At 36.1% G+C, this 23,095-nt stretch overlaps 7 protein-coding genes and 2 pseudogenes across 11 annotated transcripts; 4 read left to right on the forward strand and 5 right to left on the reverse strand.

Annotated features, from left to right (window-relative positions):
• Nucleotides 1–108: 108 nt before the first annotated feature.
• On the reverse strand, nucleotides 109–1,449 carry LOC112086739 (annotated as a pseudogene).
• A 931-nt stretch (nucleotides 1,450–2,380) lies between these two features.
• On the reverse strand, nucleotides 2,381–3,349 carry LOC18016631 (annotated as a pseudogene).
• Nucleotides 3,350–4,277: 928 nt separating this feature from the next.
• LOC18016632 (uncharacterized protein DDB_G0284459) lies at nucleotides 4,278–6,849 on the reverse strand. 2 transcript variants are annotated; one of them, XM_024155668.1, is made up of 2 exons: nucleotides 6,785–6,849; nucleotides 4,278–6,013 (listed from the first exon to the last, which is right to left on the reverse strand). In XM_024155668.1, exon 2 carries the CDS (start codon nucleotides 5,996–5,998, stop codon nucleotides 4,412–4,414), a length of 1,587 nt encoding a protein of 528 aa, XP_024011436.1. In that variant the 5' UTR covers nucleotides 5,999–6,013; nucleotides 6,785–6,849; the 3' UTR covers nucleotides 4,278–4,411. The 2 variants fall into 2 exon arrangements, with proteins under 2 accessions (XP_024011436.1, XP_006399264.1); XM_006399201.2 differs by lacking the exon at nucleotides 6,785–6,849 and adding an exon at nucleotides 6,603–6,733.
• Nucleotides 6,850–8,775: 1,926 nt separating this feature from the next.
• On the forward strand, nucleotides 8,776–12,411 carry LOC18016633 (heparanase-like protein 1). 2 transcript variants are annotated; one of them, XM_006399202.2, is made up of 10 exons: nucleotides 8,776–9,040; nucleotides 9,831–10,102; nucleotides 10,189–10,225; nucleotides 10,314–10,497; nucleotides 10,591–10,739; nucleotides 10,832–11,068; nucleotides 11,185–11,374; nucleotides 11,496–11,621; nucleotides 11,719–11,818; nucleotides 11,911–12,411. In XM_006399202.2, exons 2-10 carry the CDS (start codon nucleotides 9,881–9,883, stop codon nucleotides 12,295–12,297), a joined length of 1,632 nt encoding a protein of 543 aa, XP_006399265.1. In that variant the 5' UTR covers nucleotides 8,776–9,040; nucleotides 9,831–9,880; the 3' UTR covers nucleotides 12,298–12,411. The 2 variants fall into 2 exon arrangements, with proteins under 2 accessions (XP_006399265.1, XP_024011617.1); XM_024155849.1 differs by having other exon boundaries at nucleotides 8,777–9,040; nucleotides 9,821–10,102.
• A 40-nt stretch (nucleotides 12,412–12,451) lies between these two features.
• LOC18016634 (phytochrome-interacting ankyrin-repeat protein 1) lies at nucleotides 12,452–14,270 on the reverse strand. Of its 2 annotated transcripts, XM_006399203.2 has the most exons (3): nucleotides 14,136–14,270; nucleotides 13,447–13,668; nucleotides 12,452–13,307 (listed from the first exon to the last, which is right to left on the reverse strand). In XM_006399203.2, exon 3 carries the CDS (start codon nucleotides 13,136–13,138, stop codon nucleotides 12,608–12,610), a length of 531 nt encoding a protein of 176 aa, XP_006399266.1. In that variant the 5' UTR covers nucleotides 13,139–13,307; nucleotides 13,447–13,668; nucleotides 14,136–14,270; the 3' UTR covers nucleotides 12,452–12,607. The 2 variants fall into 2 exon arrangements, with proteins under 2 accessions (XP_006399266.1, XP_024011618.1); XM_024155850.1 differs by having other exon boundaries at nucleotides 12,452–13,668.
• Nucleotides 14,271–15,107: 837 nt separating this feature from the next.
• On the forward strand, nucleotides 15,108–16,647 carry LOC18016635 (uncharacterized acetyltransferase At3g50280). The gene is made up of 2 exons (XM_006399204.2): nucleotides 15,108–15,599; nucleotides 15,721–16,647. The coding sequence occupies exons 1-2, from the start codon at nucleotides 15,108–15,110 to the stop codon at nucleotides 16,618–16,620; spliced, it is 1,392 nt and encodes a 463-aa protein (XP_006399267.2). The 3' UTR covers nucleotides 16,621–16,647.
• A 262-nt stretch (nucleotides 16,648–16,909) lies between these two features.
• LOC18016636 (uncharacterized acetyltransferase At3g50280) lies at nucleotides 16,910–18,671 on the forward strand. The gene is made up of 2 exons (XM_006399205.2): nucleotides 16,910–17,431; nucleotides 17,638–18,671. Exons 1-2 carry the CDS (start codon nucleotides 16,916–16,918, stop codon nucleotides 18,523–18,525), a joined length of 1,404 nt encoding a protein of 467 aa, XP_006399268.1. The 5' UTR covers nucleotides 16,910–16,915; the 3' UTR covers nucleotides 18,526–18,671.
• Nucleotides 18,672–19,450: 779 nt separating this feature from the next.
• Nucleotides 19,451–21,048, forward strand: LOC112086808 (uncharacterized acetyltransferase At3g50280-like). Its single transcript, XM_024156693.1, has 2 exons — nucleotides 19,451–19,954; nucleotides 20,087–21,048. Exons 1-2 carry the CDS (start codon nucleotides 19,457–19,459, stop codon nucleotides 20,984–20,986), a joined length of 1,398 nt encoding a protein of 465 aa, XP_024012461.1. The 5' UTR covers nucleotides 19,451–19,456; the 3' UTR covers nucleotides 20,987–21,048.
• On the reverse strand, nucleotides 21,021–23,082 carry LOC18016637 (SNAP25 homologous protein SNAP33). Of its 2 annotated transcripts, none has more exons than XM_006399208.2 (6): nucleotides 22,925–23,082; nucleotides 22,053–22,591; nucleotides 21,852–21,945; nucleotides 21,640–21,770; nucleotides 21,443–21,540; nucleotides 21,021–21,342 (listed from the first exon to the last, which is right to left on the reverse strand). In XM_006399208.2, exons 2-6 carry the CDS (start codon nucleotides 22,566–22,568, stop codon nucleotides 21,243–21,245), a joined length of 939 nt encoding a protein of 312 aa, XP_006399271.1. In that variant the 5' UTR covers nucleotides 22,569–22,591; nucleotides 22,925–23,082; the 3' UTR covers nucleotides 21,021–21,242. The 2 variants fall into 2 exon arrangements, with proteins under 2 accessions (XP_006399271.1, XP_006399270.1); XM_006399207.2 differs by having other exon boundaries at nucleotides 22,053–22,655; nucleotides 22,925–23,073.
• Nucleotides 23,083–23,095: the final 13 nt, after the last annotated feature.

A 23,095-nucleotide genomic window follows, 5' to 3' on the forward strand; every position in this document is an offset into this window, starting at 1 on the left:
TATTAAAAAATTAAACATTATTACTAAATTTCCATAAATTAAAGACAAAAAAAAACAACTGCAGCTACGACTGAATTGTAGCAATTTTTATTAAATGCATAACAATATTTAAGAATGTTCTAAACCTATAGCATCTCTCCACATATCTTCAGCCATAGTTTTTCTCCAATTATTTGCGATTTCTCTGTCTTGCTCTTGTGTCTCCAAATCATCTCTATCAACTTGATTGGTAGTGTTTTCTTCACCGGGAAATTCACCTAAATCTAAACGGCATTCTTTACGAAGAAAGTTATGCAACGCTGCACATGCTAATATTAATCCCGCTTGTTTCTCGTAAGAAAAAAGGAGGTTGAGATTTAAAAAACACAAAACGAGATTTAAAAATTCCAAATATTCTTTCGACAACATTTCTCAAACTAGCATGTCGAAGATTGAATAACTCAGCTGCAGTATTAGGATCACGTCCTTTACCAGTCCATTCTTGTAGGTGATAACGAACACCACGAAATGGAGCCAAAAAATTAAGTCGATTTGCAAATCCACAATCAACTAGATAAAACTTTCCTAAAAATTAAGATGAAAATACACTATTAATAATTAGACATATGATATGTAATTTGATTTATAAGTTTTTTTTTACCTTTAGGTACTTGAAATTTGTTTGTTCTTCTTGTCAAAGCATCACTTAACACTCTTGAATCATGTGCTGAACCTTCCCATCCACTAAGAACATATATGAACTCCAAGTCAAAGTTACATGCAGCTAAAACATTTTGTGATATTTCTCCTTTTCGATTACGGTAGCTTGCCACATCACGTCCAATTACTGTTGCAGGTATATGTGTACCATTTAACGCACCAACACAATTCTGAAAAAACAATGATTAATTAGATTTTGAAAAAAAATTTAAAATATAAATAACACAAAAGATGAAAATAATTTCAAATAAAAAATATTAAACATAAATAACACAAGAGATGAAATAATATACCTTAAAATATGGATAAAATCGTGTATTTTCTCTGATTTTCATAGGTACTGAACTATTTGGTTTCACCATTAGACTTGGAGCTATTACAAGTATAGCTCTTAAAATACAATTAAAGCTGGTGCTTATTGCAAACTTGGATCTTAAATGTGTTTTTAACATAGCAATATCTTGAATTTTGCCCAACTGTAAGCATAAAAATACCAAGCATCTCTTCGACAGATATGAATCTTGTGTCTTGTAAACCAACTTTTTCTCTGAGTATTTTTGAAAATTTCAAAAATACATCTGGAAACATACGGTACAATACCCGAAAATGTTGAGTATCTTCTTTTAATACATTTTGTATGTATTCTCCTCCGAGCAGGCTCACTGGTCGACGAATCGGACGTTCACTATCACCCATGAGAAACTGTTGTGAGATTTGATATTGAACTCCTATAGCCATCATCACCACCATTAAAGATATGATTGTGTCAAACTCATCATTTTCTGTTCGTTCATTATCTTTTCTTGTGTTGTCTTCTTCATATGAATTGGAGTCCATCAAAATTAACCTGTTAAAAAACAACAGTTAGAATCTAATATAATATATATAAATAAATATACAACAAATGAAAAGAACTATGAAATGAAGAATTAATTTACGAAGTATGGATGTTTTGCTGTTCTTATACTTTTGTTTGAATGATTTTCTTTTTCTCTGAAAATATAAATGCTAGGGAAGGCTATATATAAGTATCAAGTCTACGTAACAAGTTTTCAAATTCAAAAATATTTTAATTTTTTAATCTAATTGTATTCTATATTTTAGGGATTCTATGCATGATACTGATTAATTAGAAACAATACTATTTTAAAGGGATCGTCTCATATTTGTTAACCAAAATTATCAAACAGTTTTTATATTTTAAAAAATGTTATTGGTTTTATTATTTGAATTTGGAAATCTAAAATAGTTTTTAAATCTTGCAATGAACACGTCTGCACATATCTTTTGGTTTTGAAATTAGTGCAAAAAAATATTCCTATTCTGTTGGGATTATATTTTAGAAATTCTTTCTTCAAATACAATGGTCCACCATAATTTAATTTTTAGCCCATTACGAGCTTCATGATGAAGTTACCTTAACTTCATAGTGGAAGAAGTGATCGATTAATAATATTTTGTTCTGGTACTCGTAAAATTCTATTTAACAAAGTACCTAGATTCAATTAGAAAGTAAATTATTTATTCAAAATGAAACTTTTATTAATTTAAAATCCAAATGACATATTTGTTGAAAAAAAAGAAAACATAAAAATAGTAAACTGAAACAATTATTAAAATTTATTATCAAATGCATAGCCAAAGCATAGCCAAAATCCTAAAAAATTAGTATTCTAGGTGACTAGGTGTTACGGAGAATCCAACCCAAACGTTCTTCAATAGACATGCAGACAAATACGTTTTTCATCTTCAGCTTATGAATCTTAGTTACCGCATCATAGCGAATATACTCTTCCAAGTTGGGAATTTCTTTAATAGCATCCCAAACATTATTCTTTTTTTTTCAGTTTCTCGTACCTCTTCTTCTCTTTGAGGCCTTTCTTCTCTTTGTTGAATAAGATTTATGAGATTAGTGCTAACTCCAATCATTTCAGTTATTACTTTTTCAGAACGATCACCATGATTAATTGACTCTGATGGATTACCATGGGTTTTGACTCGCTTCCTAGAAGGTAGTTTTTCTTTAGGAGTTTCATATGATGTTTCGTTAGCTTCACAAACATTCTCCATATGAACATCTTCTCTTTCTTGAACATCATTTTCAACTTCAAAAGTTGCAGCATTTGAATCACCACCTAGTCCAAACACGTTGTTTCCTTTTGCAATAGCACTTTCAAAAATGATTTGTAAATCTTCAAAGTCTTCAAAAGTGTTACTCCGCATGTATTCATGATTTGGGTGTCCCTGAATCATTGTGACATATTCATTAGTGAAAAAAAAATTATGAAATTTTAATGATAATATTTAAGAGATTAAAAAATACCTTAAAATATTCTTCCCACACCTCATCCGAAGCAGTGAATTGTTTTAAAATGAGATCCCACCCAAAACCAGAGCTACATCGGAGAAGTTCTGCATAGCTTTGATATTCTTTTTTCAAAGATTTCATTCGATTTACATAGTTTTTGTAAGTCTTACTGCAGCCGAGTATCCTCGTCTCAATCGTTGATTTGCTTATAGAACCATTTGAGTCGCGCCATCCCTGTTTGATACCATCCACCAATAAACATTTCAACAATTGATTTTCTTGGGATGTCCACGGGAAATATCCACCTTTTTTCTTTGGTTGCGAAGCTTCTCCAGTTTCCATCTAATTAAGAAAAAATTACATGAACATTAACGTACATAAACATACATGTGCATGTGTGAAAATAATTCTATATATAATATATATATATATATGACAGAACATATGAAAAAACATTAATTGAGAGATGGAAGACCTGTCGAGAAAAATGGAAAACAATTTATTATAAGTAAAAGTATACAAAACAATGTAATTGACTACAAGCACTACTCCTTTCAAGAATGCAAAAAACTTTTTTCTTAGTGGTATTGTTTTTTTTTTGTTGCTTTGAGAGAGAGATGCAATGTTATATATATAGAAGAGAAATTACATAATAGATAAGTTTTGTAGAGATTTTAGGATATATGTATAGATAACTAGAGATTCTATGATATATAATATTATATATTGATTAGAATTTGTACGACCAGGTGAAGTGGACAGGAGAATAGCGTTTTGCAGTTGAAAAGATCTGTGAAAGAGAATGCCCCTAATGTTTTGATTGTTACCTTTGGATAAAAAGAAAAAAAAAGAATATTACGACCAATTCATAATTCCTTGCAATTCAGAGCATAAAAGCACAAAATTGTTTCTTTACATTTTACAATCAATTTTCTATTCAATTCTTTGTAAATGAGGTTACCACTAAATCCACCAAATATTGAATAACACAGATATTTAATAGAATTAAAATACTCATGGATCTAATAACAATAGAATTTAAAGCATTTCAAAAGAATGACTGCAAATACTTAGATCCAATAACACATACATTTAAAAGAATTGATGGAATACTTCATTGAATAACACAAGAATTTAATAGAAATCTTATTTCCTTCAAATTCAGTCGAATTCTTTAATTCAGTCTAATTCAGTTTCATTAGACATACTCTTCAAATCTTTAAACTCAGGCATCATAGAAGAAACCAGATGTACTGGAAAGTACATTAGATGATTTTATTGAAAATTTTACATCAAAAGATTCATGAACAAACAAACCCACTTTTTCCCAACTCAAGAACTGTATCATAAATTCACAAGTTTTATCTTTTTCTGTAACAAATATTGGATTTAAGCAGCCAAGGACTAGCCTTCAACGACTTGTGAAGATGTGGGTTTTCTCTGAGCTTTCTTCTTCTGAGATGTTTTATCGTTATCTTGAAGAGAAATTACGGTTTCAAAAGCACCCACCAATGCTTTAACCTTACTCTTCCTCACTTCTTCAAGCTTATTCACAGTCTCTTCAATCACATTATTGAAAAGTGTCTGCAATTTCTTCTTTGCTTCCACTTTTCTGTGCCTCAAAACAACTTTCTCTCGTTTACCTTCACCGTTATTATTGCTCATTTTCCCAACACCTTCTCGTTTATCTTTCAGGTTCTTCTTCTTCTTGTTCCCATCACTTCTGAGTTTTGTTTCTTGAACAACTCTCTTTTTGAATTTGATCAATGTTGGAGTCGAACCTTCTGGTTTTGGTTCAAGAACTTTCCCTTTTCTGAAACTAACCGGCCTCGTTGGAGGACCAGGAGGAGGAGGAGTAACTTTTAAACCAATCCTCTTTGGCCTAACCTTGCTTTCGGTTTTCGAGTTAGTTACAAGAGTTGCAGAACCAATCTCTTTCTTCTCATACAAACCAGTCTTGGACCTGGAAGTCGTCTGTCTTATTGGCCTAGGATCTGATCTCGTAGCACGCGATCCCTTAACCTCCTCCGAGGATGGAGACAAAGACGACGGTAAAGATGTAAGATTTTTCTTTCCACTGCCTCTTAAGATTTTCTTCTCAGAAGATATCTGAATCTCACTCTTGACACTTTTTATGCTCCTCTTCTTCATCTTCTTCTCCTCAATACTAGTTTCAACAACATACAAAGTCTTCTCCGATACATCTTCAAATCTAACCGGTCCATCAATCTCCGTCTTCTCTTTCATCTTCATACACTTCAAAAGATCCTCTTTAGAACTCTTGTTCTCGCTGTTCCTTGAAACCCTCTTATCCGAGACATCTTCACATCTAACCGGTTCATCAATCTTCATCTTCTCTTTCTTCTTCAGATTCTTCGAAAGACCCTCTTTAGAACTCTTGTTCTCGTTGATCCTTGAAACCTTCTTAACATCAACATTTGTCTTCTTGACCAGTTTTACATCACTCGGATTAGTACTCTTGGTTTCACATCTCTTAACGAGTAAACCATCACAAGATTTGACAACCTCACTAGCAGCAGCAGCAGCTCTCTTTGCAACCTGCAATGACTTCTCCGGTTTAGAAACACTTCCCAACGACTTCCTCATCACGCCCAAAGTCTCACCTTTCACCAAATCTCCGCTTTCAACATTCTTTTTCTTAACCAACTTCCACGGTTTGGTCACAAAATCATCCTCACGCCTCTTCCCATGTTTACATAGATCATGAGTCGAACTCATTTGGTTCCCACGGTAACGTGTTTGAACCTGAGCTTTACCTGGTACTCGTTTATCTAACGCTCCATTCGAACACCGTCTCAGATTCACATCACCATTGGATACTGCAGCTGGAGGAAGAGGAACATCATCTCCTTGAGTTTCCTCATCAATCAAAGGCATTGTTTCAACAGAGTTTTCTTCAATGGTCTCCACTGGTTTTGCATCATCCAAACAACACTTCTCATCAACTTGTGGAATATTCTCTTCAGCCATTGCAATGTATCAGAACTGCAGAGAATAAACATATCAACATTACTGAAGGATCCAGGGATTTCAGAAGAATAGTCAAAGAAACCAGATTGGTTTTCTGATCTTCAAAATCTCCAATTTTGAGAGCCCAAGCATTTACTTTGAAATCAATTAAACAATGCACAGAGCGGTTTGATTAGTGTTTCTCGATCTTAAACTGTTTTTCTCTGGGCTCGGATCAAATCGAATAAACCACATTCAAACATATTTGAGGATGAAATTATCTACCAAAAAATGAGTCCTTTGGTTCAAACATCAAAACATATGTATGTAAAGGAATCTCTACTTTCAGCAGAGAATAAAACTTGCATGAAATATCAAACTCGAGAGTCGACATAAATCAGCAATCACATCAACACCCAACAACAACAAAAAATCGAAATTTGATCATGACTCAGTTCAATAATCAATCCGATGTATCGAAAATCAATGGAGAAACAAAAAGAGGAGAGCAGATTTTGTTCAGGATCTCAAGTTTTGATCAAGATTTAAATACAGTAACATAGTCATAGAAAACTACAACGAAGTCAACTGTAATGAAAATGTGAGGTGCACATAAAGATACTACCTTTAGATCACCCAACTCTCAACGGTTTTTGAAAGTGAAGAACATATACTAAGAAACCGAAAAATAAAGAAATTTAGAAAAGCTAATATTTTTCCCAGAAGAGGACGAAGAGTGATTTGAGAAATTCAGAGAAAAAAAGAAAGAGAAAGTTAGATTTCATTCTTAGGAAGAGAAAAACGCACCTACAAAATTTGACAACAGAGGAAAAAATGAGGTCAAGAAAGAGAGGGAAGGTGAGAGTCTTTTGAGATTTTTTTCCTTAAGTTTTCAGTTTTGGGCTGATGGTTTTAATGCACTAAGACAGAGCCATATGATTTGTGCAATACTCAAATAAATTGAGTAACACATTTTATTAGTCAAAAACTCATAATCTTAAGACCGAATTTCTTTTGACCCCAACAAAAAAAAGAAAAGGAAAAGCCTTTAATTTCATTAATTGAAATTAAGTCAAAGATTTATGATGGTGTAATTAAACAAACTCAGATTATAAAACTCATAGTAGTCCATATTAATAATGTATCAAATTTAGTAAAATATTAAATCGATGTAGCTTTTAGGTTTTGACGGATCGGAGATATCAAACAAGTCTTTTTGTATTTTTCTAAAGAATGATGCTTTCCGCGATGGACCGACTTTGGATTTTTTTTTTATTATAAACTGAAAAAGATAAGATCTAGATGCTGAGTAGCTGACTCCAAAAAAAAACACAGAGATCCTTTAAATAATTTTTAATAAATGCCACAAAAATAAAATATGATCTAAATAGAATTAAATTTAAAATATTAAGCGAATCTAATTGCAGTCTCGCATAACCGTAGAGCCGGTAGAGACAAGACCGAGGAAAGATTCTGACCAAGAAACATCAACTCTCCTATAAGTGGTTTCTTCCTATAAAGTCGGTCCGACAAATCATTATGGATCAAAATATTAAGCCCATATAGTTAAGCCCAATTGGAAAACGGGGAGACGAGTTTCGTTGCGTAAATGCTATATAGCCTATTGGATTTTCAGATTATTTTTCACAAGAGGGTCTTCTTTTCCTTGTGTTCCAAGCTTTAGATCTTCAGTTTGTATATATAGAGGATTGCCAACCAAAAACTTAGCAATAATTAGAGTTTTAGACAAAGAATAATTGATAACAACAAAATATTCACCACCATTACTAAATCTTGAAGAGCACTACTAATTACGAAAAAAACAAGTTAAAAAGAGAGGGTATGAATTGGGTTGACAAATATAGAATTTGAAAAGAGAAAAAAAAGAAATGGACGAAAATCCTTTTTTTTTAAAAAGAGAGAAAAAAAGAAAAGGACAGATCTGTTGTTCAGCTACTTGCTTCTGTTTCAAGCATGACACGTGACAATACTGACTAAATTGACTTTGGAATGATACAGATGGGTGGAGTTGGACCGACTGACTCGAACCACCTTCCCACTTTTACAATTACAAGTAATTGTGCTTTCTTTCTTTCTTTCTGACACCACATTATTTCTCATTAGCTTATTTGCTCTTTTTCTTGGTGCTATTTAATTCTTAAAAATGTGTTTGTTTTATAATCTGGATTGCTTTGTCTAAACTTCCTTCATTTAGCGGAAGCAACTAGGAAAAATATTCTTTCAGATCTATCGTGTTTGCATTATTCTCTAGATATTATTAATTGGTAGTGCAACTTGTGCTTGGAAAAACAAAAATATAAAGTATGATAGAAAATATTTTGGAAAGCTACTTTTTTTTGTGTGTGTAGATGATTTATGTGAAAAGTCTTTGAATAAAAACAAAAATTAATTTTAGATCGGAAACGATAATCTAGCTAGAAGCTAAACTTAAAATCATCGTGTTATTAATCTACAAACTAATATTCTACAAACTTAACTTCAGTAGTAAAAGAAAAAATAAAGGGGAAAAGTAAAGCTTGAGGCCAAAATAAATACGTCTGGCAAGTAGCAACTAAACAAAAGATTTTATTTGATGAAAGAAAAAAACAGAAGTTCTGAGTATTATTTTTCACCCACCAAATTCGGTTTTACTTGTTTTCAAAGGTATGCTCTAACTGCTTTTCCGTAAACCTAATCAATCAGGAACAAATAATACGGAAATTAACGAATAAAAAGTGGTAGAAAGCTCATGTTTCTCGAGAAGGTTTGATTCGTCAAGTTGCACCAACTCCAAAAAAATAATACAAAAACTTAAAAGTCCCAAAAAAGAAAATGAAAGATACAAAAATTAGAAAACAACATCTCCAGCAAGTGAAATAGAGAAGCCGACATATTGCAAAGTTCACCCGATCTTACATCACCGCCAGATTTTGCTCGTTAAGTGTCATCAAGGCACATGAACAATTACGAAATCAAACTCAACTTCTATCAAAAGTATTACATTCTTTTACAGATACCCTTTTGCTTCAGACTCGGTTTTCTCCATTGAAGCTGGATTCTCAGGTCAGTTCTTGCTTTTCTTGTATCTCAATCTGATGATTTTATATCGGTATTTTTATATCTTTTCACTTGAAATTCCAGATATCCGAGTTTGATCTCAGATATCATTTTAAAACTGCAGATCCTTCTCACATGTGTGATTTTTATAAGAGATTTACCTGAGAATTTGAATCGTCTGTTATCGTCATCGAGTGACTCTTTGACTCTTGTTCTCTAATTAGTTTCTTCTTTTGTTTGTTTTTTCTTTTTATGCTTTTTTTAATTGTAAATTAACCCGATTCGGACTTTAAACTCGAAACCGCAAAATTCAAGAGACGATTTGTTTTTGTAAACCAGCTAGACTCATCTAATGCTTACGAGCATGTGTCGTCGGAAAACATTAATTTGACTAATTAATTACATAATTAAGGGATTGTGCTAATTGCATTTGAAGTCAACTACTCTGGTTATAATCATACAAACCTACCTGTTTCTTTTTTCTTCCACATATCTTTCCCACACGCAAGCCTGTCTTTCTAGTTCTGGTAATTGTAGAGGTTAGCCTTTCTTTCTTCTTGATGTTGTCAGCAAAAGTTTAGTTTTTTTTTTCTTCTTTAATGGGTTAATTACACCTAACTCCCTGCTTGTAATCACAATTATCCTAATATGGCAGGAAAAAGAATAAGTTTATTCCTTTTTCTATTCATATATTTTCACATGTAATCACTTGCTTGTTCTGACAATTGCAGAGGTTAAAGTTCTGTTTTTTAATGTTTTAGATTTCCCTTCTTCTTGATGTTTTAGACTTTTACAGGGAAAGTTAGCTGCAAAAAGCTTTGGACAGTGAAGCTCAAAAACAAAACAATGGGCTTCAAAGTTTGCTTCTTTGTCTTCTTGAGTTGTCTTCTACTAGTCCCAGAGACAACAATGGCTCAAGACGTGAAACATGCATCGATCGTTATCGAAGGAGCTAGTCGAATCTCTGAGACCGACGAGAACTTTGTCTGTGCGACATTGGACTGGTGGCCACATGACAAGTGCAACTATGACAATTGTCCCTGGGGTTACTCTTCAGTTATCAATATGGTAATAACCTTGTGGTCTTTACGATTAGACTATTCATAAAGTTCGAGACTGAGATTGAAATGTTTGATCTTTTGAATGTTTTTCAGGACTTATCTCGTCCTCTTCTTGCTAAAGCTGTTCAAGGTTTACACCACGCAAATCGAATGTTATCCTGCTCGTGTGTTATTGATTTCTGAAACTTGTAGTGATCTGGAGTTTTGTGTTTGTTTAGCCTTCAAGCCATTGAGGATAAGAATAGGCGGTTCGCTGCAAGATCAAGTGATTTACGACGTAGGAAATCTCAAAACTCCTTGTCGTCCATTCAGAAAAATGAACAGTGGGTTATTTGGATTCTCTAAAGGATGCTTGCATATGAAAAGATGGGATGAGCTCAACAGTTTCTTAACCGAAACCGGGTAAGCCTTCGGTTTTGGTTTCGTTCATCAAGATTCACATTTTTCCCCTTTAGAAAAAAGTATCTTTGAATTATTCATGTTTTCTTGGGACAGAGCTATAGTGACTTTCGGTTTAAACGCTTTGCACGGGAGACACAAACTCCGTGGAAATGCGTGGGGAGGGGCATGGAATCACATCAACACTCAAGATTTCATCAACTACACAGTTTCAAAGGGCTACGCTATAGATTCTTGGGAATTCGGTAATAGCAACAAGAAGATATCTCACAACATTTGTTAAAAAGTCGCTTTCTTTAGCTCCCATATTTTCTTACCTTTCTTGTTATCGGTTTAGGAAATGAGCTGAGCGGAAACGGGGTTGGTGCAAGCGTGAGCGCAGAGCTTTACGGGAAAGACTTGATTGTACTTAGAGAAGTAATTAACAAAGTGTATAAAGATTCTCAGTTAACCAAGCCTTCGCTTGTCGCTCCTGGAGGATTCTATGAGCAACAATGGTACTCCAAACTTCTTCAGATCTCTGGTCCAGGTGTTGTCGACGTTGTCACTCATCATATATACAATCTCGGTTCAGGTCTGGTTTCGTATAAGAGAATCAAATCAAATTAAAACCATTACTTCTCTCTCTCTCTCTCTCTCTCTCTCTCTCTCTCAGAGGAAATGGATGCCTTGTATGTTTGAGTCTTGCAGGGAATGATCCTGAGCTGGTGAAGAAGATACTGAATCCCAGTTACTTAAGCAAAATATCAGAAACATTCAAGAACGTGAACCAGACGATTCAAGAACATGGACCGTGGGCTTCTCCTTGGGTTGGAGAGTCTGGTGGAGCTTACAATAGTGGTGGCCGTCATGTTTCTGATACATTCATAGACAGCTTCTGGTAAAATTAACTCAAACCAAAAAAAAAAAAAAAAAAAAAAATTCCGGATTTCTTGGATTTTTTTCCCCCTGTTTTTCTTTTAGATCTAAAAGAAACATCTTTTGATCTTAATCTTTTTAAGGTACCTAGATCAGCTGGGAATGTCGTCGAAACACAACACTAAAGTTTACTGCAGACAGACTTTGGTTGGTGGGTTTTACGGTTTGCTCGAAAAGGGAACGTTTGTTCCAAATCCGGATTACTATAGGTGAGAGAGAGAGAGAGTCCATAACCAAGAACTCTTAGCTTGATTTGTCTTGATTCTTGAAGTTTTGAAAAACTGAGTTTTCTGTTGGGCGGGACAGTGCACTGCTTTGGCATCGGTTAATGGGAAAAGGGGTTCTTGCGGTTCGGTCAGATGGTCCGCCGCATCTACGGGTTTACGCGCATTGTTCTAAAGGAAGAGTGAGTTCTTATTTATTCATGTTCCTCTCGTATACGTATTTCGGTTAGAAAATTACTTAAGCTTTGTTTTTTTGGTTTCTTCTTGGTTGTAGGCGGGTGTTACGATGCTTCTGATAAATCTAAGCAATCAAACGTGTTTTACGGTTAGCGTTAGCAATGGCGTGAACATTGTTTTGAATGCGGAATCAAAGCAGAGGAAGAAGTCATTGTTGGATACTTTGAAGAAACCTTTTTCTTGGATTGGAAGCAAAGCTTCGGATGGTTATTTGAACAGAGAAGAGTATCATCTGACACCAGAAAACGGTGACTTCAGGAGTAAGACTATGAACTTGAATGGTAAACCGTTAAAACCGACGGCAACTGGAGACATTCCCAATCTTGAACCGGTCCTCCGTGGTGTGAACTCTCCGGTTAATGTCTTGCCATTGTCGATGTCGTTCATTGTGTTACCTAATTTTGATGCTTCTGCTTGTTCATGATGTTTATGGGTTTGTCTATTGGAAAGAAAAAAACAGAGAAAAGATGTATTTTTTTTTGGTAATTGTATCTATTATCTAATGCTGGTGACAAATGTATCATTTTAATAAATTAAAAAATTCATCAATTTATTTGGTTTCAATGGGAACAAACAAATTTCAGAACCAGATAGATAACCGAGGATGAAACAAGTGATGTTTTACATGTCAAACCAAAACAACCAAATCAAACGGTATCAAAATATTACACATACAGTGTCTGAGACATTACAAGTCACTGCAAGAAAGAAAACAACAATTAAAAAACAAGGATTCAGTTCTCAGAACTGCAAGAAGTGTCTCCACCAGATGAAGAAGAACTCTCTCCACTAAGTTTCTTCAACTCCTCATAAGCCCATTCCAAGCCGTGACAGTAATGAACCGGCGGGTTGAATCTACTGTCGGTTATATCATCGGGCAAGAAAGCACCGTTCTCCACAAGAAACTTCACAGCTTCTCTCTTCCGTTCCTTAGCTGCAGCATGGAGAGGAGTCCAGCCACAAGCACCCCAAGTTCTGGCTTCAATGTTGGCTCCACGTTCAAGAAGCAAGTCCATGACTTCGATGTGGCCACCTTCGGCTGCAAGGTGAAGAGGAGTCACTCCTTTTGATTTTGGTCCACAAGCTAGAGCGTTCACGTCTGTTCCTTGGTCAAGGAGCTCTTTCACACCTTTGAGATCGCCTTTTCGGGCTTTGATGTGGAGCGGAGTCCAGCCCCTGTCGTCTCTCTCACCACCCGTTTTCATGGACCGGCGTCGAAATGAGTTACGCCGGAAAGAGATAGGAACCGGCTGCTCTTGGAGCATCTTGCAGTTAAACCGGAACTGACTTGGTTCCACGTAGGAAAAAACCAAAAGAGATTTCCTGAAAGACAACTTACTAGACAGGGAGATTCTAGGAGTCACTCAGATTTACATGATTGTTCGGTTTCACCCTTATCCAAGAATGTCTTTAAGGAGGTGGTACTACTTGTAGCTAGAAACCAGAAACAAAATCAACAGAATAGCCACTGATGGGAGAAGCAGATAGATGATTCAATTGAAGTGGATCAAGCTCAATCAGGGAGATGCAAGTGAATGATTAGCAATGCAGTAAGGGAAAGAGGGATTCAAACCAGGGCCAAAGACACGGAGATTTTGATGGATCAGAATTGGAGTCATAGACAGGGAAGAGAATACGAGCATCAAGGAGCTTAACGGTTTCTAGGAGGTAAGAAGAGAAATCAGACAAAGCCTGGATCTATGGACAAAGAGATCAGAGACAACATCGAGGGCAGAGAAAGCGGTTGATGGGAACTGCAAACTCGAATCTCTCTCTCTGACTTATATTAACAGATCTGTAAACAAGAAATGAATGAAAACAAAATTAGTGAATCCGAAATGAAAGAAAAAGCAAAAGGGCTACAAGACAAGCGATAAAAATCTATCTGCCAGATGATAGCACAAACAAATGGCAGATCAACAAGAGAAATAGCACATCAAACTTTAGTTCAGGTAGCGTACAATACCAAATTTCACTAACAAGACTTAGTCTTTAGAATCGATCGAGAGAATTTCAGAAGCCTCAGATTATGAAAAATGAAAACTCAGGAAAAGGAACAGTAAACTAATAGAGAAATCCCAGAAGAAGCTGAAAATCAAATCAACAGAAATTCAGCTAAAAAGTTTGAGAGAAACTAAAATCAAAATTCGGAAATGAATCCAAAGAACATAAAAGACCAAGGAAATGAGTAAAACGTAATCGAAAATCGTTAATCAAACTTAATCGATGCCTGAGAAACGGGCATAGTTTGAAGATGAAAACCTGTAGAAGGCGTCGTATCTTAGAGAGGACGGAGAGGAGAATAAATTTCTTCTCGCCGGAGGATATAAATCGTCTTAGGGTTTTCGCGGGTAGAGAGAGAATCGAAGAAGAAAGGTGTGTCAGATAAATATTGGTAATGTTCGTTAGTGACAGTATTTAGTATTTAGCTATTTACTATATTTATTAATTATTATTAACTTTCACAAACGAATATGGCAGATGATAATGTATAGCTTATAGATAGGCTTCTCACAATTGGGCCTATTATAAAAGGCCTGAAATCCGGCTCATAGTTTTTATTTCGATGAAAAGTTTAAAAACCATCGCAAGTCATCGAGGGTCGTGGGACGCCGTTTTTCCCTTTTAACATCTAATTGATGGTTAATTATATTATAGTAAATTTAACATTATTTATAAAAGAAAAACTTAGATGTAAGATTTTAGCTGTAGATTTTTATTAATTATAGTGTTGATTAGTATCTATTTATTGAAATAATTTATTAAATAAATGTTAACCAGTAGAAAAATGATATATATTTTGTTTTGAACTGATATATGTAACATGTTTTCAGAGTAGTCAATATTTACTTTGATTAAGTAAATGAAATCAAAGAAAATTATTACTAGTAGATATTATTATGTTTTTTTATTAAGTTTGTATTATTTTTGGGAATTTTGGATTTTTGCTGATAATTGAAAAACATAAAATTTGATATTTTTAAAATAGCTTAATTTTAAATAAATATGCTGGTATATTAAATAAATATGCTAGTAATTGCTTTTAAAAGCTATAAACTATTTTGAACTATAATCTAGTAAAGGCTATATTTTTCTCTTTAGCCAAAGTTAAACTATTTGAACAAACCTCAAAATGATTAAATTATATAAGAACCTCAGTTGTTATGCTTTAGGAGTAGCTTTGAAGAATCAGGAAAAAAATAGTAGAGAAGTAGAGACGCTCATCTTCTTCAAATGGATTCTCCTTCATCGGAAGTAAAAGTCGTATCGGAATGCTTCGTTAAACCCAAAACCATGCCTGAAAAATGGAAAGAGCCATACCATTTGTCACCGTTGGATCATGTGATGCTCTCTATGCATTACATCCAAATGGGTCTTCTCTTTCTCAAACCATCAATAATATCTGACTCTGATGACCCAATAAGCCCAAAAGATTTCATGCAGACTTGGCTACAAAAGCTTAAAGACTCTTTGGCCGCGACACTTGTCCATTTCTATCCGCTCGCGGGTCGCCTCTCAACCTCGAAATCTGATGATCCGAGATCCTACGTGGTATTTGTGGATTGTAATAACAGTCCTGGAGCTGGATTTATCCATGCCAAATCAAATATAAGTGTATCTGACGTTGTTGAGTCCAAATATGTTCCTTTGGTTGTTCAATCTTTCTTTGACCATCATAAAGCCGTGAGCCATGATGGTCACACCATGAGTCTCTTGTCACTCAAGGTACATTTATTCATTCTTGTATATAGCTATGCATCTGAATCATTTAGAATAAACTATGGTCGTCTTTTTTGTTTTTAATCAGCAACATGTACAAGATTAAGGATTGTGTTTGATTATTTAGGTAACAGAATTGGTGGATGGAGTATTCATAGGATTGTCATTGAATCACGCGATTGGAGATGGAAGTTCCTTATGGCAGTTCTTCAACTCGTTGTCCGAGATTTTCAATGCACAAGAAACTAATAACGTGCTTCTCAAGAATCCTCCGGTCCTTGAACGATGGTTTCCTAAAGGGTACGGACCTGTTCACAACCTTCCTTTCACTCACTCTGACGAATTCATCAGCCGATTCGAGTCTCCGGTCTTGAAGGAGAGAATATTCCATTTCTCATCACAAACAATAAGATCATTGAAAACAAAGGCTAATCAAGAATGTGGAACAGCAACAACAATCATCTCTTCTTTTCAATCGTTAGCCGCATTGATATGGAGATGCATCACAAGGGCGAGAAAATTACCATACGATGAAGAAACTCGTTGCAGCTTTGCAGCTAACAATAGAGCAAGAATGGATCCACCATTGTCTTTGAACTATTTTGGTAATTGTATTTCAGCTATAAGGTCGATGACCGTGAAATCAGGTGAACTACTCGGAAATGATTTTGGATGGGCCGCTTTGAAAATGCATCAAGCTGTGATAGGAAACACTAGTGAAGAGATCTCAAAGACAGTCGAGGAATGGTTGAAGTCATCATTTATTTTCCATTTAGAAACGCTTTTGGGATCGATGGTTGTTCACATTGGAAGCTCACCGAGGTTTGAGAAGTATGAATGCGAGTTTGGAATGGGGAAAGCGGTTGCGGTTAGAAGCGGTTATGGAGGTAAGTTTGATGGGAAGATATCAGCTAATGCAGGAAGAGAAGGTGGAGGAAGCATAGATTTGGAAGTATGTCTTGTTCCAGAGTTTATGTATGCTTTGGAATCAGATCAAGAGTTCATGTCCTTTGTCTCTTCTTCTTGATCTTATTCATATATATGTTTTTATATATCTCTAAATAAATTGGGTTTGTTGGATTGAATGTTTTGCGTTTCTGTTAAAATTTTAATCATAACAATGTGATCATCAAGTGTGTGTTTTTTAATTTGAGTTTATCCATTAGTATTGAAGATTTTTTTTTTTTTGTCGTCTTTTATTGAAGTGAATCGTGTTCCACGTGGCAAACTTAAAAATAGTGATTGTATTATCATTGGATGCTATCTATATATAACCTAACAAAGGTAATAAAAAAAAAAAAACACAAACAAAAAAAAACAAAATGATTTCTTCGTCTTCTTCTCCTCCTTCTGCTTCATTATCGGAAGTAAAGATTATATCGCAATGCTTCGTCAAACCCAAAACCCTCCATGAAAAATCAAAAGAGCAATACCATTTTTCACCATTGGATCATGTGATGCTCTCAACCCAATACATCCAAAAGGGTCTTCTCTTTAGCAAACCATCAATAGCATCTGGATCTGATGATGCAATCAAGCCAAAAGACTTCATGGAGACTTTTCTGCAAATGCTTAAAGACTCTCTAGCCACAACACTTTTCCATTTCTACCCTCTCGCAGGTCGCCTCTCAACTTCGAAAACAGACAACCCGAGATCTCATTCGGTTTTTGTGGACTGTAATAACAGTCCTGGAGCTGGGTTTATCCATGCAAAATCGGATCTAAGTGTATCAGACATTTTAGGATCCAAATATGTTCCTTTGGTCTTTCAATCTTTCTTTGATCATCACAAAGCAGTGAATCTCGATGGCCAGACCATGAGTCTCTTATCAGTCAAGGTACATTTATTCATTCATGTGTATGTAATATATATACCTTATTCATTCATGTGTAACACAGATTTGTAGTGATAAAAAGGCTGTTCTTTTATTTTGTAACAGACTGGTTAACAGATTTGCAATGATAAAGGCTGTTCTTTTATATAACGAGCTTGTAAGATAGTGTTATAGTGACTGGTTTTAAACCCTGAAACGTGCGTGTGTAGGTAACAGAATTGGTAGATGGAGTTTTCATAGGAATGTCTATGAATCATTCGATTGGAGACGGAAGTTCCTTCTGGCAGTTCTTCAACTCTTTGTCTGAGATCTTCAATTCAGAAGAAGATACCACCCACAACAAGTTTTCTTGTCTCAAGAATCCTCCAATCTTTCGTGAAGTGCAGGGTCCTATTTGCGAGCTTCCCTTCAGTCCACTTGACCAATCTGTTACTCATTTAGAGTCTCCGGTTTTGAAAGAGAGAATGTTCCATTTCTCCTCAGAAACAGTCAGATCACTGAAATCAAAGGCGAATCAAGAATGCAGAACAACAAAGATCTCTTCTTTGCAGTCATTAACCGCATTAATGTGGAGAAGCATCACAAGAGCAAGAAACTTACCAAATGATCAAGAAACAACTTGCAGGCTTGCTGCTGGAAACAGATCAAGAATGAGTCCACCATTGCCAATGAATCACTTTGGGGTTTACGTCTCTCTTGCAAGTACGACTACAAGAATTGGTAATCTATTGGAGAATGATTTTGGATGGGCTGCGTTAAAACTGCATCAAGCTGTAAATGAACACACTGGCCAAAAGATCGCTTCCGAGATTGATCAATGGTTGAAGTCTCTTTCTGGTTTGCAATCGGAGAAGTTTTCCAAGCCGAACCTTGTTCATATGGGAAGCTCACCGAGGTTTAACAAGTACGGATGCGAGTTTGGGCTGGGAAAGGCTGTGGCGGCTAGAAGCGGTTATAACAACAAGCATGATGGGAAGGTATCGGCTTATCCCGGAAGAGAAGGAGGAGGAAGCATTGATTTGGAAGTATGTCTTCTTCCAGAGTTTATGGAAGCTTTGGAGTCAGATCAAGAGTTCATGTCTCTGGTCTCTTCTTGATCCTAGTTACTCATATTTTCCAGACACAAAACTCCACGTCATTCTCTTTTTTTTTTTTCTTTCAAAACTGAAGCTATGGAATCAAATGTCTTTGTTGGTTAATTTCACCGGTTCAAATGTTACAAATTTATTTAAGATCAGCGGTTCACGGGTTCTTGATTGTAGCTTTTCCCTAGTCTCTAAGTAGTTAACTCATCTCTTGGGGGATTCACCTACTCAGAAGAAAGTGAGTTAGGTGAAGTAACAAGCCAGAGTTTCTTTCCATAGAAGTGATCAGCCAAAGAAGAGTAAACCTCTCGTTATGACAGGACCGGCTATAGAACGAGTCTTCTTTGGCTTCCAAGTCGTTGAAAAAATGCCTTTCAAGCTCCCAAGTAGCTTCTCACCCTGAAACCAAACACAAAACATATAATGAGAGTTTTTACCCTCCCAAAACAAACAGAGCTGCTTGGTTAGTGGTTTTAAAAATCTCAATTTCCTGTCTTTGGCGTCCCACCAGACTGAGATCATCCAATCATAACTATGTGTTCATGTGTTATTCAGTTGATGAGATTGTGAGACTTTAGTTGAAATCATTAATCATGCATGTGTTAGTTAATTTGGGATTATCAATTTGTATTGGAGTTTAACCCTTAAAAGAGAGAAGCAGATGAATACATGACCCTTAATTTAAAAAGCTTAACTAGAGAATCATGTTCAACGTGGAATTAAAAAATCTAATTATTGTTGAACTAGAGAATCGTGTTAAACACGTTAGATGATGTAGCAGTATAATCGTGTTAAAATCCTATAACTAGAAAATCGTGTTAAAATCGTATAACTAGATAATCGTGTTCAACATGGAATGATATAGCTGTTTACTGTATATATATACATAAGAATGAAAATTGAAAAACAACAAAGAAACATTGAAAGAAAGAAACAAAGGAAAATGGTTTCTTCTTCTTCATCATTGGAAGTAAAGATTCTATCGCAATGCTTCGTCAAACCCAAAACCCTCCCTGAAAAATCAAAAGAGCAATACCATTTTTCACCATTGGATCATGTGATGCTCTCAATCCAGTACATCCAAAAGGGTCTTCTCTTTATCAAACCATCAATTGCATCTGAATCTGCTGATGCAGTCCAGCCAAAAGACTTCATGGAGGCTTTTCTGCAAAAGCTTAAAGACTCTCTAGCAACAACACTTGTCCATTTTTACCCTCTCGCAGGTCGTCTCTCGACTTCGAAAACAGAAAATCCGAGATCTCACTCGGTGTTTGTGGACTGTGAAAACAGTCCTGGAGCTGGGTTTATCCATGCAAAATCGGATCTAAGTGTATCAAACATTGTAGGGTCCAAATATGTTCCTTTGGTCGTTCAATCTTTCTTTGATCATCACAAAGCAGTGAATCTCGATGGCCAAACCATGAGTCTTTTATCAGTCAAGGTACAATTATTCCATCATGTGTACATATGTTATCAGATTTGTAGTGGTAAAGGCTGTTCTTTTATATAACGAGCTTGTAACATAGTGTTATAGCTAGTGACTGGTTTTAAACCCTGAAACGTGCGTGTGTAGGTAACAGAATTGGTAGATGGAGTTTTCATAGGAATGTCTATGAATCATTCGATTGGAGACGGAAGTTCCTTCTGGCAGTTCTTCAACTCTTTGTCTGAGATCTTCAATTCAGAAGAAGATACCACCCACAACAAGTTTTCTTGTCTCAAGAATCCTCCAATCTTTCGTGAAGCCTACGGTCCTATTTGCAGGCTTCCCTTCAGTCCACTTGATCAGTCCATTAGTACTCGATTCGAATCTCCGGTTTTGAAAGTGAGAATGTTCCATTTCTCATCAGAAACAGTCAGATCATTGAAATCAAAGGCGAATCAAGAATGCGGAACAACGAAGATCTCTTCTTTGCAGTCGTTAACAGCATTTATTTGGAGAAGCATCACAAGAGCAAGAAAAGTACCAAATGATCAAGAAACAACTTGCAGGCTTGTTGCTGGAAACAGATCAAGAATGAATCCACCATTGCCAATGAATCACTTTGGGGTTTACGTCTCTCTTGCAAGTACGACTACAAGAATTGGTAATCTATTGGAGAATGATTTTGGATGGGCTGCGTTAAAACTGCATCAAGCTGTAAATGAACACACTGGCCAAAAGATCGCTTCCGAGATTGATCAATGGTTGAAGTCTCTTTCTGGTTTGCAATCGGAGAAGTTTTCCAAGCCGAACCTTGTTCATATGGGAAGCTCACCGAGGTTTAACAAGTACGGATGCGAGTTTGGGCTGGGAAAGGCTGTGGCGGCTAGAAGCGGTTATAACAACAAGCATGATGGGAAGGTATCGGCTTATCCCGGAAGAGAAGGAGGAGGAAGCATTGATTTGGAAGTATGTCTTCTTCCAGAGTTTATGGAAGCTTTGGAATCAGATCAAGAGTTCATGTCTGTTGTGTCTTCTTCTTCCTCTTGATCCTAATCATATTTTACAGACAAAACTCATGTTATTCATTTTTTATTTCAAACTGAAGCTTTGGAATCAAATGTTGCAACTACTGTCATTGTCTGTTAATTTCACAGGATTCTGCAATTGTTGGAGTCAAATGTTACAACTTTATTAAGATCAGAACTAAAATATTGAAACCTCTGTTTGACTTAAAGAAACAAATTCATCAGCAGAATGGAGAAGCTGACGAGCTAGGTTCTTAACACAAGAGTTATGACTGCTTCTACTTCCTGAGTAAACGGCGAGCCCGTTGATTAGATTGTTTCACTCTGAAGTTGAGCTCCTCGACATCATCTTGAAGATGATCAAGTCCATTGTTTTGCCTGCGATTTCCATTTATAAACCAGTTTTATCGAGGGAAGAAACGCGGAAACTCTTAGAGAACGTATGTATAGAGAGTTGATAGAAGATATGAGAGAGAACCTTTCGATTTCAGTTCCCATGTCAAGAGCCATGTTCTTCAGCTCGCCGAGTAAATCACTTAAATCTGAAAGTCCTTCATCTTGCTTTGCTTTCTCCATCTGTTAACACAGTATGATTCTCAATATATTTGCAAAACAAAAAAAGACAACTTTTGAAACCCCAGAAAGAGAGAAGGGAGAGAAATCCAAAGTCCAAACCTCTAATTTCTGATAGGCATCAGCGGATTCAGGGAGTGGTTCACGGGTTCTTGATTTTGGTTTGGGTAAATGGTTCAACCCCAGCTTTTCCCTAGTCTCTAGGTGGTTAACTCTTCTCTTGGGGGATTCACCTACTCAGAAAAACGTGAGTTAGGTAAAGTAACAAGCAAGAGATTCATTCCTTAGAAGTGATCAGCCAAAGAAGAGTAAACCTCTGGTTATGACAGGACCAGCTATGGAACGAGTCTTCTTTGGCTTCCAAGTCCTTGAAAAAATGCCTCCGAGGCTCCCAAGTAGCTTCTCACCCTGAAACGAAACACACAAAACATACAATAAGATCTTATACCCTCCCAAAAAGGAGCTACTTGATTATTGGTTTTGAAAATCTCAATCTCCTGTCTTTGGCGTCTCACCCGACTAAGATCATGATCAATATCAACAGCCTTTTGGTGTGTCCTTGTAATTTTCTCGCCTTGCTCATTCAACATGACCAAAGTCCTGGTAGCATCTGATCTTATGCCTTGTGCCACTTTCAGACACCCTTGTACGGTTTTCGTTGTTTCCTCAGACTTGTACACAGCATAGCTCTCAAGCTCCTGAACCGTCTGGTTCTCCACACCTCCTGAATCACGGAAACCATTCCTGTACCGGCTCTTTGCATCCGAAGTCAACAATTGTTTCGATGACGAAGTGAATCTTTTCTTGGCCTCATGATCATCGTCATCATCACCATCAAAAGGGTTCAAGCTGAGATTCTTAGCGGCTACAGAAGGTTCAGGGGAAATCCTATTTGATGGCTTCAAGGTGTATTTATCATCATCCAATTCATCATCTGAATCAAAAGGATTTGATTTGGAAGATGAGTGAAACCCAGAATCAGCCGGTTTATGTTTGTAAAGCCTTTCCCGGGGTTTCTTCAAACCAAACATTGTATCAGACCTGAAAAATTCTCCTGCAGAAATCCAAAACTAAGAACTCCTCAAGTCCAATTTCCATCAATCAAGTAGATTGCAGACCTAAGAACATGCATGAGTGTGATAAGTACGATTTATTTAGTGTTGTATCTCTTGATCAACTATCGATCATAAATCCATTGAAAATTAGCAGAACTAGAAACACATCCCCCGAAAAGAAATTAAGGGAAATTAGTATCTTATCAGAATCCAAACAATAAACCTAAATTTCCCCGGATCGCGCGTAAGAAAAAGAATTATCAAGAATCGAGGACGAAGGAAGAGAGAATCACAGTGCAGCAAAAGAAAAGCAAATCGCAATTGCGGCGTACCTGAATGAGCGAATAGAGCCCAGAAAAGAAGTCGACGGAAGAAGATTGAGGTTTCTTAGTAAGAAATTGCAGATACGAAGAAGAAGAAGAAGAATTTAACGCGGAAACAAACCCCAAGAACTGAGTTTGAAATTTCGAATCCTTATCAAGGGGAGAGGAAACAGGTGAGAA

Source organism: Eutrema salsugineum, unplaced genomic scaffold (assembly GCF_000478725.1).
Source record: "Eutrema salsugineum unplaced genomic scaffold, Eutsalg1_0 scaffold_2, whole genome shotgun sequence".
Taxonomy (NCBI): domain Eukaryota; kingdom Viridiplantae; phylum Streptophyta; class Magnoliopsida; order Brassicales; family Brassicaceae; genus Eutrema; species Eutrema salsugineum.